Source organism: Scomber scombrus, chromosome 3 (genome assembly GCF_963691925.1).
Source record: "Scomber scombrus chromosome 3, fScoSco1.1, whole genome shotgun sequence".
Classification (NCBI taxonomy): Eukaryota; Metazoa; Chordata; class Actinopteri; order Scombriformes; family Scombridae; genus Scomber; species Scomber scombrus.
The window spans coordinates 17,060,520-17,076,713 of record NC_084972.1 but is presented as its reverse complement, the minus strand read 5'-3'; the positions used below and the strand labels follow the sequence as shown (position 1 = coordinate 17,076,713).

General features: G+C 38.1%; 1 protein-coding gene across 1 annotated transcript; it reads left to right on the top strand.

Annotated features, from left to right (window-relative positions):
• Nucleotides 1-9,211: 9,211 nt before the first annotated feature.
• Nucleotides 9,212-15,699, top strand: oxtra (oxytocin receptor a). Its single transcript, XM_062415414.1, has 2 exons — nt 9,212-10,139; nt 15,029-15,699. The coding sequence occupies exons 1-2, from the start codon at nt 9,212-9,214 to the stop codon at nt 15,280-15,282; spliced, it is 1,182 nt and encodes a 393-aa protein (XP_062271398.1). The 3' UTR covers nt 15,283-15,699.
• Nucleotides 15,700-16,194: the final 495 nt, after the last annotated feature.

The window sequence follows — 16,194 nt, the reverse complement described above, 5'->3', positions numbered from 1 at the left end:
TTTTCTATTATTAACAATGGATCAAACGACTGTGTAATTGGTCATTCATAGTAATTAACTTTCAGATGATTATCATGGATAAGACATATTGTATTTCAGCTCCTTGTTTTGGTTTTACAGCCTAAATAGTAGACAGATAAAATGAGTGATTCACTGGTGAACATGTTGGCACATTAAGCAGTTGTTGAAGACCAAACCAAAGCCAAAAGGGGGGTTAAAGGACCAGTGTGTAGAACTTAGTGGCATCAAACAGAAATGACTTGGCAGAAATGAAATACAATATATGCAAGTATGTATTTATTAGTGCATAATTACCTGAAAGTAAGAATTGTTGTGTTGTTGTTAACATATATAGTGCCCTTTTATCTACATAGGAAGCAGGTCTTTTTCCACTGTGGCTACCATGTTGCACCACCATGTTTCTACAGTAGCCCAGAATGGACAAACCAAACACTGGCTCTCGAGAGGAACTTTCACATTTTTCAAAAGTTTCACAGCCACCATAGGTTCTACTACATGCTTGGAAGTGGGTGTGGGGGGCGTGTGGGGGGGTTGGGTGGTACGCATTTGGTTGTAATCTGCAACTTAATTTTACACACTGAATTATGACTCCAAATGATTGTGAATGTTTCTTCATGTTTGCTTGATAAGAAACGGTTTGCTAACATGTTTGTCATACTGTAACAACATTATTGGCGACATATGGAGCCCAGGAGGTGTCATGGACAAAAAACTAAAACAAAAAACAAATTGTTTGAATCCATTATTAATACTAGAACAATGCGCCCGTTGGGTGCTGCAGCATGTTTGCTTGCCAAAAGACACACGCCCATAGATAAAGCAGTGAGTGTGGACATAATTTATACACATGATTTAGTAATTCATGTTTCAGAATTAATCAACACTCTCTATTTAGCATAATTTTCCACCTTCATGCCATTAGTCCCTTGACTTTGATGTTGGACTGAGATATGTGGATATACTTGGGCCACAAAGACTTGGCACCTAAACACAATATTGTATTGTCTTTCAAATCCCTTTAATGCAATATACAGGATAACAACCTGGTTCACCATAATAACATTGAAGATACTGTGGATGCCATACAGTTCATAAAAACTCGCTCATAGGTTTTGGAGGGCTTCATAAATGACCTTTTTGTCTTTTTCAAACTTCTGGCTGACAGATTCGATTGCGCCAAAAGCATTGCTACCCTCTACATGAAGGGTGGAGGCAAAATATTAATGATATTAAATCAAGAGCACAAATTAGAATTCATGTGCACAAATGATTAAATCAAGAGCATGAATTATATAATTAATGCACAAGAAGTATTAAATCAAGGGTCAGAATAATTGAGCCGTGCACATGAATTCATTTTTTTCCCAATCATGACACCTCCCAGGATCCATATTTATATGTTAGTGTTGTATTTACAGCATCTCCTGCCCCAAAGTGGCAAGAAAGAAAATGTGTTGCTTTAACAGTATTTGCCTTTGAAAATGATCATTTATAAAATGCTAAAGTTAAAGAATAGCAAGTTCAGAGGCCTGTATGTAGCTGTGAAAGAGTTTATGTTGATGTGTATTGTCTAAGGTTGTTTTTGACATTCACAATAATTTAATTTTTTCCTTATCTTTTTTTATTGTATTATGTATTTTATTTGATAAGCACAAAAGCAAACAGACACACGGCCTGCAACAATAGTACGTGACAAACCCCCACCACACCATAGATTTTATTTTTTTGTCATAAAAAACACATAAAACATCCCTCACTGTGTTCAAAGTCCAGGTGTAGAGCACAGGAAAATGCTTTGGGATGATTATGAATGTTTCTGAGCCTGGAGACAGTAAAATAGGGAAGATATGTCAGGTAAGGAGGGTTCTTGCAAGAGTCCCTTTTTGCTAAACAATAGTCCTGTTTGTGGGTATTTGAGCTTCTAAGATCAGACACATTTCAGAAAATGATTCTTGAAATGACAAATGTTTGTGGGTCCTCCTGCTGATGTATGTGTGTATCCAGATTTCTACAGTAGCTTCACAGGTGTGACTGCAGTATAAATCAGAAATGAAGGTCATGTACCATGGGGTTAAACCAATTTTTTCAGGATTGCAAAGACCAGTCATTGTAATTTCACAATATATTTAATATTTATAATATATTTAATATACAATGTATTATTTCAGCCTACTGCCAGGTTAGGATTTGCATGTAATATAAATATGTTTAGCATAAACACCTCTCTCTGTCACATATTTGAACAACATGTAAGCAGCAGAATGTGGTTAACCATTTCCCTCCAATGACAAATCATATTTAAAACTGTGCTGTATGACATAATAAATACAAAAGAGCATACTCAGGTCAAAATACAAGAGGCACAGCCCTATGGTGAACTGTCAAGGTTTAATCAGGACAAACTTACTCAGTGTGGTTTTATGTTAATCCATTTATTTCATTTGGATATTGATTGTATTTCTGTATTGATTTAGCTATTCAAACTACAACAACAATGTTGTCTTTGAAGGAAGAGGTGGGCATGTGTATGGGATGTTGCACTAGGGTCCACTGTGGTGGCTAAAGTACAACTATGCCATCAAAAGCCATGCATATATTATAAAACTGCTTTTAAATAGCTGTCCACTGTAGTGACCACAATGCGTGAAAGGGTTAATTAGGAGGAAAAGTATCAGATGTATTATCCATTATTACTTTGACAATATTTAGTAACATTTCAAAAATATATAAGTTAACTATCACATGATTTTACTATCTAAAACTTGTAATGCTTTGTTGAATCATGTAAAAAAAAAAAAGAGAAAGAAAAAAAAGCTGCAGATGTAGAAGACGATGCAGGCTTATCAAGCAGCAGACATCCAGAGGAGAGGCTGAAAAACGCCATTAGTGTTTTTTGTCTATTTTTGCTTATATTCAGTCTAGAATTGCCATCAGAGTGGCATACACTTTTTAACATCACTTGTCTCACTGATTGCTATCACAGCCTTACATTTCCATTAACTTTGAAGTGGGAAATTTATTTTTAGTCCCTCCATTCAAGTGTTCCAACACAAACACAAAAGCACTGAAAAAAATAGTCTGGCAGGTCATCTAGTACTACTAAGTAGTACTTGTATATCTTCAATTTGTCTATGTATAGAGCCACCACCATGAATTAGACTTTACATTTACAACACACTTCCCAGCTACAGTAATTAGCGCAGCAATGGCATGTTCATAAAATGAGAGAGGGAATATAATAAGTGAAGTATTATTCATAGTGGTGACAGCCTTGATTTATTACACCAATAAAAGCCACAGAAAGAGGAATATAGTTTGCTGGTCTTAAAGTATGATAAGCCCAATTTCCACGCTTTTATAAACCCAGGCATTGTAAATATGGAAAACTCAATTACATTTATCTGACATTACCACAGTTTGTAATGTAGTGATTCACAGTAACACATCTCTAATGACTATGTTCCACCAAGTTCCCAATCTTCACTCCTTTGTAGCATGAGTCATATGTAGCCATCTTTTTTTTTCTTTAGCAAACAGTACAAATATGATTTATAGGTTATTGCTTGTGTGGCCACACTGAGTGAAATTTGTATTCTGTCCCACAAACATAAAACAAGCTTTAAGTAAGGGGTATTGTTCATTTGTTAGTTTTATTTTCATTCAGAATTCATTGCCACTTCCTACAAATGCCATTCAGTGTGGGCAATCCCTCATATAAGTAACATTTCCAAACACACCACAGGAGGCCTTATCCTGTTATTGTTTTGGAAGCAGATGTCTCAGATCCTGACTTTTAAAAAAAGCCCACGCTGAAACTCAGGAAGCTCCTGTACTGAAGCAGGGGATTCTCTCAGAAGTGAGGCCCACCTGAAGGACTCAGAAGGGAAAGACTTATTGCCTTCTGCAAGTTACAACTCTTGCAGCCCTATGCTTTAGTGAGATATGTCTCGAGCTGCTGTGATGTATGACTTAAGGTCGCTTGTTGACGCTCACTTAATCTTTGAGCTTGCAAGCCTCTGAAATGTGTGTCTATAATACCAGAAATCACAAGCACCCTCTCTTTTAAGAAACTAATGGCTCGCTATAGTGCTTTAAGTGATGTTAGCGTGCAGAATATATCAAGCACCCACTGAGCTAAGACTGACAGCACCCTACAGTGCATCGGTCTACTTTTTACATGCACCTCATGACATGGGTTCACCCAGAGGAAAATGGTAGGCTGAGAACCTCATGTACCAAGTGATTACATAAGCAGTAGGAGCCAAAAGTATTAGCGTGCAGATCCTTTGTCTCTTACTTCATCAGGGGCTTGGGCCTGAACTTTGTCTCTAATTAGATCTGTCAACTCAAAGCCCAATATCTGTGGGAACGGCAAAAGGAACTGCTGAGCAACTGGAATCAGCTGGTGTGGTGGGGTACTGTGCAGGGTTCAGCGCCTGAAGAATTAAGGAAAAATAAAAATGTATTACTACTATATGTTAAAAACAAGCCATTTAACAAGAGTTAAAATCACTTTTTATACTATTTTAACAGCAGCTGTCCCAGACCCATTTCAAGTATATGATTGGACAAACAAAATAAATATCCCTACACATGCAAGGTATAATTTACCAATATTGTTGATTTTGTTTTTAATGATTTGCCTTTATTAGATAGATTGACAGAACAGAACGACAGGAAACATGAAGAGAGAGAAACACGGACAACACTGCGTTTTTGATTTTCATTGGATCATTGATTAATCATTATTTCAGAACTTTATAAATAAACTTGACTTCACCATGACTCATCCATCACATATCTATCAATTTAAATTGCTGTAAAAACATTACACATGTGGAGTCTTAATTTCCATCTTCTCATTCATCATTCCGAACTGGGCCTGATTTTTTACGTATAAATCTTTCTCAGTGTTTTATATCAGGATAATCTTAGAGCATCATTTTTTCCATCTGTAATCTTTCTTTCCTTTAACCTTATTTCCGTGACAGTTAATGCTGACCACAAGGAACCTGGACTTGTCTCCACCTTGTCATCTTAATTTTCTTTCTTCGTGGCAGGAAAAGTCTTCCATAGTCCCCTCTATTCATTCATTGCAGTCTACTAGGCGTCTACTGTTGCAGCTTCCTATCCTTTGATCTGTCAGCAGAAACTTTCAAGCCAGATCTCATGCCTCTTCACCCGAATTCTCAATGCTTCACATGTACTTGCATCAGTAATGCCATGTTTGAAATTTAGCGCTTGTCGTTAACCAAAGTTTACCAAATCTCTGCAGACTAACTGCTGAGTCATTATTACAATCTATAAACCACACCTTACACTATACTGCACCTGTGACATACTTCAGAATCTGGATCTTTCAAAGGATTCAGAACATAAAGAGGACCTGCAGGCCAGGCTAAAGCTGCACCTCCCTTCCAAATTAGAAGGTTTAACTTTATCCTCACAGAGACCAGAACTAATTATGTGTTCAGGAGCTCCTGCAACTCCTAAAGTCAAATATTTCAATATTTAGTACCAGAAGTTGCCCTCCAACCGTAGTCAAAAATATAAACCCGCGGTAAACTCAAACCAGTGCAGGTTTGAGGTAAAAGGTGCAACATTTACCTTCAACATATAATGGAGAACTCCATATACATATTTTTATGTAAACACCCTTTGAGGGTTTTTTTCCACCTCTTCTAGCATCTATTTCATTGGTCTAGTTTGTATTAACCACTTACTGATGACCACCTGAGCTTTCTGGATTTTACACATTGATGAGAACAGCGTGGACACTGATGGCTTCTAAGTAAATATGGGCTGTGTACTTTAAATTCAGGCTGTCAGCTGCATTTGGAGGAATCTTTGAAATGGGACAGACCATGCCAACATGTTATAAAATATTTGGTCTATGCAGACTTCAGAGGATGTAGTCCTTGAAATGGTATACAGCTTACTTCTAACAATAGCCCAGATTCTAAACCTGCACTTAGTATATTCAGATTACTTTGTACATTTTCACCTGAAGATCATGACATATTTTAGTCACTTGAGACCAAACAGAGTATTAACAGACTATCCAGCTACAGATGGGGGACAAATTAAAGGAGAAAACTGAATAAAAGAGTGGAGAAACATATCAAATGCAGATGCTTCCATATATCAGGGCTCATGGTTTGGTGAATATGAAAATTATGATAATAAAATGCAAGGGCCTTCACAGTCACCACATCTCAATCCAGTTGAACATCTATGGAAAATGTTGAACCAGTGTGTAAGACAATGTTCTCCACCATCATATCCACAAGACCAAATAATATAATATAAACTTTTATCTTCACATCTATTTAGTGATGTCTGTGATTGTCTCTGAGGCCAAATGTTCTTTTGTTATGTCTGGCTATGTTTGTTTTTCTTTTCTATCTGCTGTACTCAGGCCTCCCTGGCAAAAAAGATCTTGATCTGATTAAATAAAGGTTGTATATATAAATGAGGCAATATCTTATGGAGGGATGGTGTTCATCCCTCCAATAAAGTTTCGCAGACTTGGCAAGGTGCACTGAAGCTGTTCTGGAGGTGTGCAGTGGCCTGAGTCCATACTAAGACACTTCATGTTGGTTTTTCTTTTAATTTGTCACCCATCTGTACATTTAACTTACTTTACCGTCCATCTTTTCATATCTTGCTTACATCTTATTATGCATACTACACACTGAAGCCCCAAACTCCTGACACTACGATTAAATGCCTTTGGTCTTACTCACCCATCAAATAACTAAATAAACATTATTTGGTAAAACCCCTTCAAAGCTCTGCAGCACTGATTATTTTTATTCTTCATGGTCATAAAACCGTGAAAAACACATCACTTTATTCCACATCTACAACTTCCATGAATTGGCAAGCATTCATTAATCAACTAATTACTTTGTGCTGAACTCCAGGAATGCTGTAGCAAAGTTGTGCAATTGTTTTTTGGTTTTTTTTTTGTCATTGTCATTCAGGCTATATTGAGTTTCATTACTCAGACACTGGCTCATTTCATGTGGCTCACCAAAAATGTGGCTTTTGGAGAGGTCATTAAACAGTTTCACTCCAAATTCTCACGTCACATCATTAGATTTAATGTATCATTATTCTTCTTTATCCTTGTCCTTTCAATTTCCAGTCAGTTCTAAATTGCCTTCGGTCTTCAAGTTACTGTTTTTAAATTCCAGTGGATCTTCCATTTTCCAAACCCAAAGCCACAAAAAGGGGGGAAGACTTTCCTTTTCCCGCAGGGTGTGCAACTTTGTGTTGCTGGAAATTTAAGGAGCCGAACAGTAACAGACAAATCACACTTTTCAACACTTTTAACTCTGTGACCATTTGTGTAACACTGGATATAAGGAATTTCTCAAAATGTGTTATGCTTTTGACATTTAAAATTCAAATTTTTGAGTAATGTGCTTCACCATCACCACAATCAATCAATTTAATAATCATCATCATAGTCATTTTAGTCCCTAACTTCCCTGGCAGACTTGCACTGAACAACACAAATGGAACAGTATGTGTGCTCAGAGGAATCACAGGAATGTAGCACATGGACATTAACAATGGCATCACACAACATTGGCAATAAAATGTATCAGCGTACCATTGTCACCTGTTGACTTTCATAATGACCATATGACCATCAGTACAATATAATTTATAAACAGAACACTTGTTAGCAATCTCTCTTGTGCCATGAAAAACAAAATCAACTCTAAAGGGAATTATGGTACTTCTGTCATCTTTGGCAGCTTGGTTTGATCCTCCAAGACTTTCTTAAATTCTAAAACAGGTGAGTCATGAATGTAGTTTAAGATGCCTTGTGATATGGACAATAAAAAACACATGTTGACAGCATCTAGGGTGATTTTCTACGAGCATGCGTGCAGGACTATTTCTGTTTCATTGTGCCTCTCCATAAAAACTTATGGCTCCAAAATATATATATATATATATTGCCTACAAAGTCATCCTTTCATTCTTAATCAGTAGGTCAGAGTATGTCACACTCTTGAATCCATTTCCTCTGAAAACATGGTTTATAACATATATTTCAAGCGCTTTCCCTCACAAATAAATTCGAATTATGGTTTTAATGTTGGTAAATTTAAATTTACCAAAACTTTAACTCATATTTTGCCTCATAGTTATTCTGAAAGGTATGGATGGGTTAATTACAGTAAATAGCATTTTACATTTTACACAGTACTCTCAAAACTCCTTTAAGTCTCCAGCAAAATGTTAAGTCTCATTTGCTCTCCATTTTACCACAAAATAGAAATATCTTACAATAATAATGGTGTTTTTACATCAGTGGCCTTGCTATGCAGCCAATACTCTCTCTGCAATAGACTCTGTAATTCTACACCGAGTCATATCTGACAACAAGAATCTTCTCAGATGAGGTTGTTTTTTTTATTTTTTTTATTTTTTATTTTAAAGAGAGAGAGGGAGAGAGAGTTCCATGATTAAGAGCAGATCTGGGCTTCTTGCCCTGAAAGGGGGTTGGGGTTCCATGCTGCAGAGCAGGACAGTGAAGGTACTGGTGACTGGTGCACATGGCCACCTAGTGGTACTGATGGGTAAGACTATTTTGCTGTTCTTAGTGAACCAACGACAGATATAACAGAGGCTTATAAACTGTAGTGCTGGTCATTCCTGTCTTGCCAGAGATGATGATGGGGCTTTCAATCTCTGCAGCATTTTTCTGTTATAATATTTTTATTTATACATCTGTATTTTAAAGGCATTTACATAATAAAACCTTGGGATTTACTTAGTTCATAATTTTGGGGTGTTTATTTTTTTTTTTTTCCTTTTTAGAATTAGCTATCATCAATTAACTCTACTATTCACGTATGTTTTAGATAACAGTTCTGCTGTTTTGTTTTTGCCGTCTGTGCCTTCAATTTATTTTTCCCCGAAATGCTTCATATTATTTAGATACGAGGAAAATTTTGCACTCCTCCTCTGTGGATTCTTGCACCTTCTGTTTTAATAAAGCATGGGTGATTGAGGTCTAGCAAAGAAGTGACTCATTCATCTCACCCTTCGTCTCTTCACCTGTGAGGACGCAAGGAAGACTTTGCCACTTAAGACCCTCCAGGTGATTGTTCCAGCTATTGCATGACTGCACAGCCCTGACGCATCTGCAGAGGACAAGACTGCGACAATGGAAAGTATCTCAAACCAAAGTGACTTTTGGCAATTCAACGAATCCTGGCGGAACTCAACTCTCGTTAACGGGACCGTTGGGCTGAATCAGACGAACCCCTTGAAGCGGAATGAAGAAGTGGCCAAGGTGGAGGTGACTGTGCTTGCTCTGGTTCTGTTTCTTGCGCTGGCGGGGAACCTGTGCGTCCTGCTGGCGATACATACCACCAAACACAGCCAGTCTCGTATGTATTACTTTATGAAGCACCTGAGCATCGCCGATCTAGTTGTGGCGATATTTCAAGTTCTTCCCCAACTTATCTGGGACATAACATTTCGATTCTACGGACCGGACATTTTATGCAGGTTGGTGAAATACCTGCAAGTCGTTGGGATGTTCGCCTCCACTTACATGTTAGTTTTGATGTCCGTAGACAGGTGTTTGGCTATTTGCCAGCCTCTCCGTTCTTTGCACAGGAGAAAAGACCGTTTCTATGTCATATTTTCCTGGGTCCTGAGCCTGCTCTTCAGTATCCCGCAGATGTTCATCTTTTCCCTGAGAGAGGTTGGGTCGGCCGGATCAGGAGTGTATGACTGCTGGGGCGACTTCGTAATGCCTTGGGGAGCCAAAGCTTACATCACATGGATCAGTCTCACCATATACATCATTCCAGTGGCCATACTGAGCATTTGTTATGGGTTGATAAGCTTCAAAATATGGCAAAACTTTAAACTGAAAACCAGGCGTGAGCAGTGCATAAGCCTGACGCCCAAAACCTCCAAAGCCAACACGCTGGCCCGTGTCAGTAGCGTTAAGCTCATCTCTAAGGCGAAGATAACCACGGTGAAAATGACTTTCGTCATAGTCGTGGCTTATATCGTCTGCTGGACCCCTTTTTTCTCTGTTCAGATGTGGTCTGCGTGGGATCCAGCAGCGCCCCGTGAGGGTAGGTTAAAATTTAGACTTCAGTATTATAAGCAGGGCACGCAGATGATGCGTAAAGACTGTTGTGCCAATAATGTACTTTAACAGTTAACATACCGATCCCCCAACCTTTTAACGCATTTTTCCTTACAATATTGCAGCCAGGAAATGGCTTGGTATATGTGATTCACTCTTGCTGTGCGCATCAGTTCTTTTTACGCACGAGGATGCGAGCGAAATCGTTCAGTTGGGGCAAACTGAGACACCAAAAACGCAATTTTCAGCTGTGTTTGTTCAGTCTTTTTCACTCACGCGGGTGATACAACGGAGCTTTGACTCAAGGGAACCCGGTCTCTGCTGCTTCGTGTCAGGGTAATCAGTCCAGCCAGGGCGGGGAAGGTCAGCACAGGATGTTTAATCTCAAGATATCACGAAAGCATAAACAAAAATTCAGGGGAAACTTTGGACTGTTTCCTCTGCTGGTTGAATTATAAATGCCTAGTACTATTGCATACTCCTGAGGGCGATATTTGGTCGTTTCAGAAAATTGATAGTATTAGGATTTTTTTAAACGAAAAATGTCCCTACAATACAAATATTTCTAATGATTCAGTATATGTTCCCTGTCTCCCCACCACCGAGGTTAAACGCCGTATCCATATTTTGTTCTGTGAAATTATTTAATCATATGTTTGAATATACCTTCATGTGTTTGGTTACAAATGTGAGTGATTGAGCGTATGAGCTAAAGTGCGCAATAAGCTGAACGCAGAACTTCCCAAGTTTCCTCTGACCCTGGGAGTGAGTGACGGCTAATCATTAATCAAATTAGTGTGCGCCACTGCTCACCAAGCACCTTTATTTGTGCCTGAGGGGCACGTTGGAGTGTGGAGTTGACATTTAACCACAATAGGCTACTAAGCAGCCGTCGACTGTAGGTAGCACCTATGTTTATTGATCTTCTAGGCTATGGCCACACCAATGCAACGTGCGATTTAATGTGACAAATTAACTTCGTGTTGTATTTGTACATGTGGAAGTCACACATATGTGTTACCCTAATTTATTTATTTTTTTAAAGAAAATGGTTTAATCCTAGAGAAGCTATAATTTGTCAATTTGTTGTGGGGACCTTTGCTTTACTGGAAAAGTGAAAGGTAAATCTAATTAGAGCCATTTATGTGAGGACTGCACAGAATTTCTCTTTCTGAAACAAGATAACTTTGTTTTTTTTTTACCATAAAGACGGTGTAAACCTTATTTTCCAAACTGATTTCTATCGCTTACTGGTATTTCCTCAGACAAAGTAAAAGGAGACTTTTTACATACTGTAATACAAACAATAGAAATGCTAAAAATAAAACAAGGATGTCAGGAAGAAAACATACTTTGGTGTCAGAGGCCATAGTTTTTTTCCCCCTTTTGTCTCTGTTGGATGCAAAAGGTTCTGTGTTGCTGTTATCCTTCTCAAGCTGTATTGTTCACACCAGCTATTTACACTTTGGAACTAAACAGGTACAACATACACAAGACCAACACTTGGTCACTGGCACATTACAAGAGTAGACATTTTTTTGATGCACTGATGAAATAACTATTGGCTCTGATATTACATCTCATAATGATATTCAAAGTAACAGTGGCCAGAAAGGATCAACTGAATTACTCCAGCCTTTGAATGGAAAAAAGTGATTGATTTCTTTCCTGTTTTAGAGCGATCAGTGCAGGGAGGGGGGTGATGTCTGTTGGCTTTCCTCCACGTGAACAGCTCTCAGAAAGGCCAGAATTGGCAGACACGTGCCAGTGTTTGTGTACAAAAGATAGGCTGGAGTGTCACCTGCATGTGTGTGCTTGGAGACAAAGTGTCCATTAGAGTCAAAGTGAGGCCAGACCACACAGCTCAGAACAGAGAAGGAAAAACATCATAAAGATGTGTTTCACACATTTATGATGTGAACACAAACACAGAGCATCATACAACTATAGGTTCATAATCAGATTTAATAATTGTTTCATGAAAGTCCAGATTTTATTCATGTGTGTTGAATTTTGATTGTGGGATGGGACTGGATCACACTTTGCTCCTTTATAACTGCATATTGTCATGAAAGATTACCCAGTAGCATAATAAAACAGATTATTAATGCATAATTATTTCTTATGGTAAGTAACCTGCAGACCTATGGCAAATATTTAGATAACAGACCTCAAACACAGATTATGACATTACATGGGTCATTAGATATCTTTATTATGTTTACCATTGAATCAATAACATTTTATATGAAAGATTACTAGAAGATGAGAGTGATGAAAAGTTATTATTTTCACTTATTTGTTTCTTTCTATGGTGCAGGAAAAAAGTCAATTGTTTCAGTATGTTTTTGAGTGACTGGGAGTATATTACTATACTCCTAATAACAACATATTTTTGTTCCTTTATCAACATCAATCAAGCTTACACTTCAGCATAACATCAACACAACATTGCACAAGGTTGTGCAAGCAGTAGTTTCTTTGCTTGATACAAATCCCCAGAATTTCTCCACTCTTGTCCAAGTTAAGGCTTGTCTTCTGCCACAAGTGATGCAGCAATCTCTTGAGCTGCATAACCTGTCCAAGTTAAATTAAAGCTGGATCAGTGCAGCAGTGTTGGATATTTTTGAACCCTATTTGCAATGTCCTCATCAAGCCAATCAGTCTAATTTTAAAATGCATGATCAAAGAGCCAAATGGCATCATCCCCTCTAGTATTCCTGTCACAATTAGAAAGTTTACAATTTTTAGCACCCTATTAGGCTTATCAATACCATTTTTGGAAATGTCACAAGACAGTAAAATGCCCCATTACTCTAGGCTTTGTCAGAGTGACACCATTGGCATCTGTGATTTCACATTCAGCAGCCGGATAGATTTCATTATGTAGAAGAGAAAAACACCTGAAGGATAAACCCTGACTCTGACACTCACCCAAGCTCCAAAAAAATCTGTGAATATAAACATCTACTACTGCTGAGCCTTGTGCCCTCTGATGCTTGACTAAATTATTGATTTGCATTAAGTGCTCGATGAACATAAATCCCAGTGTTCAATCTGGGATATTATTATATATAATATTACTTATTCAAAAATATATACAGAGCCCTGACAAGCAGTGAGAGACACAACACTGTCATATCCATAGAGACACCTCTAAAGGAAAATCACTCCATGTGAAATCCATATAAATAGCGTCAATATGAAATTGAGTACTTGCCTTCAGAGAGATGGAATGCACATTACGTGCTCGTGTTAATGAATTGCTGAGGAGTCTTTAGGGCCAGCCTGTATCGGCTCTGACAGTCAGACAGATGTACCACCCAGGGATATTCTGCCTTTTCATTTGCTGTGTGATTTATCACTCACTTGAGATAGAAATTGTGAGTTGATTCAGTAAAGACTTTTTGGTGATGGTTCCCCCAATTACTTAAATTACATCTAGGCTCTGCGCAGTTTTCAATGGCACATATTCCTTCATCCATGTCAGCAGCATAATAGCAAAGCATGGCTAAATGTTTCTTGTATCATTACTTTTACGTATCAGAACCGACATTCTCACTTTTTTTTGGTGCCTTTTTGCAGAACGTTTCATAAATAGATTATAAAACCTATGACACCGTGGTAAAAGGGTAATTGAATGATCTAGACTCAGTTAAACTCATGTTTAAGTCCCATAAATCAAACCCTTAATGGCTGATGATCGATTTTTATTAATCATGTGTGACTTTTGTGCCATTCCAGGGATCATTTATACTGAAACATTTTTCCGTTAGAGCTCAGGGACCCCATTAGATACGACACAAGAGTAGCAGAAGTGCAGACAGCTTGAGAAAAAGATTAGCAATCAGCAAGAAGAGGTTAAATACGGGATACAGGCTAATTACATGAATCCGAAACTCATTTGCCAAATGTCAGTTAGGTGGTGGAGTTGACATACCATAAATGTCATCCAGCATGCCACTGCATGCTACTTGCTGTGATGTATCACCAATGATATGTGAGCAACCTTGTTCACTCGTCAACCTTGAAAGTCTGTTTGTAGGAATTCTGCTTTGTTTTAGAAAATGCTTTCTTCTGCTTTTTTCAAACACTGTCGCCTTCCTCAGAGAGTACATGCTTTGGCAAAATTTATTTAATTGAAGGTGTAACTGCTGCCTTGAACTCTTTTGATTATTTTCAAACTGATGGCCTCCCAGCTATAATCAGTTCACTGTATGATTGAAACTTGTAATTGAATTATTTGCATATTTGGGTAAAAAGGACACAAGACAGTCTTCAGCCATACTAGCAGCTCTTTGAGGCTGCACTTGCTCTAAAAAGTGGTACTTTAAACTAAATGCTAAAGTCAGCATTCTACACACTTGCAGTGATAATGCTAACATGCTGATTTTTAGCAAGTTTACCATGTTCAACATCCTATTTTTGCACATAACATTGCAGCTAACATTTGCTAATTAGCTCTACAAACAAAGCACAGCTGAGGCAGATACAGGTATTTGGTAGTAAACCAATTAAACAATTTAAAATGTTTGACTACATTAGATAATTCTGCCCAAGTTGGGGATGACTAAAGTTATTAGAATTCCTACACTGTTTTTGAGAAATTTTAGTCTGGACTGGCATTGCCATCCTTAGACCCACACTGCTAGCATGGCTAATGAGCATTAATTAAGCTGAAGATGTAAATAATCACAAGTAAAACCATATACTCATGTGTTTTGTCTCTAAGGGCGATAAGAATGACCACAGATGAAGAATTTACGAGCCACTGACACAGAAAACAAGCTCCTGGTTCTATCCAATTATGGTGTAAATCTTTCATTTTCTGTTGTCGCAGCTCAGTAATCTTCCTGTCTCTCCCCTCACCCACAGCTATGCCCTTCATCATATCCATGCTGCTGGCCAGCCTCAACAGCTGCTGCAACCCCTGGATCTACATGTGCTTCGCTGGGCATCTGTTCCAGGATCTCAGGCAGAACTTTCTGTGCTGTTCTGCACGCTACCTCAAATCATCCCAGTGCCGCTGTGAGCGTGACTTTGACTCCAGTCACAAGAGCAACTCCTCAACGTTTGCCATTAAAAGCACTAGCAGTCAGAGGAGTATCACACAGACTTCTACCACATGAGCAACTTCCCCACTTTCCTGCCATCCCTGCCTTTCACCACATGCCGTCACTCATGAATTAAAAAGCTGTCAGCTCTTTCAGATACCTTTGATCCTGAGGTTTCTGTCAGCCCATAAGAGGGCAAACAAAAGTCTTAATTATTTAATTTACAGTACTTTACAGGGTAAAGTAGAAATGGATATGTGAAAAAGAGGAATGTACAGAATATTTTGGGGCAATATTTTGTTAATTCTTAAAAGATAATCATTGATTAAGCTGAGCAATCAAATTCATATTTTGTGTGAGTTTTATGTTTTGTTTTTCGTTTTTCGTTAAGTGTACAGTATATATTTACACATTTCAGTGCAGAGAAAGTAAAACAAAAGAGGATATTCAAATGACTTTTAAAGCACTGCTGACCTCGGCCACCAATGCTATTGATTTGTTTATTGTCACCAGTAGAGCTTATGGATCCCGTTTGTCTGTGTTATGATAAAATTGCTCATCTGTTATAGATATTGTATGTTGTTTACTTAGTTACATTTGCAATGGATTGCATACTTGTAAACTGTTACTTGAGATATTGTTAAATGTGAGATGTCATAACTGTCACTGGTAACGATTTAAAAAAAGCTTTAAAAAACAAATAAAGAGCAAAAGCAAAAAAAAAAAAAGATGAGGTCATCATTTACGCCTGGCAGGTACTTATTGGAGCTCCTTTTGCCTCCTGAACAGTGTGGAATAAGAAGAAGAAGAAATCCTTGTTAGGGCGCTGGAAATGTTCCAGAGGGACAATCGACCACACTGAATCAATAACAGTACAGTGTTCCTGCAAATTTTAGTCAGCACATTTAAACTTTGAACATCCTGTTCCGACACACTCCCGAAATGCTTTATTGGGTTGAGATCTCGATACTGTGCAGACCACTGGAA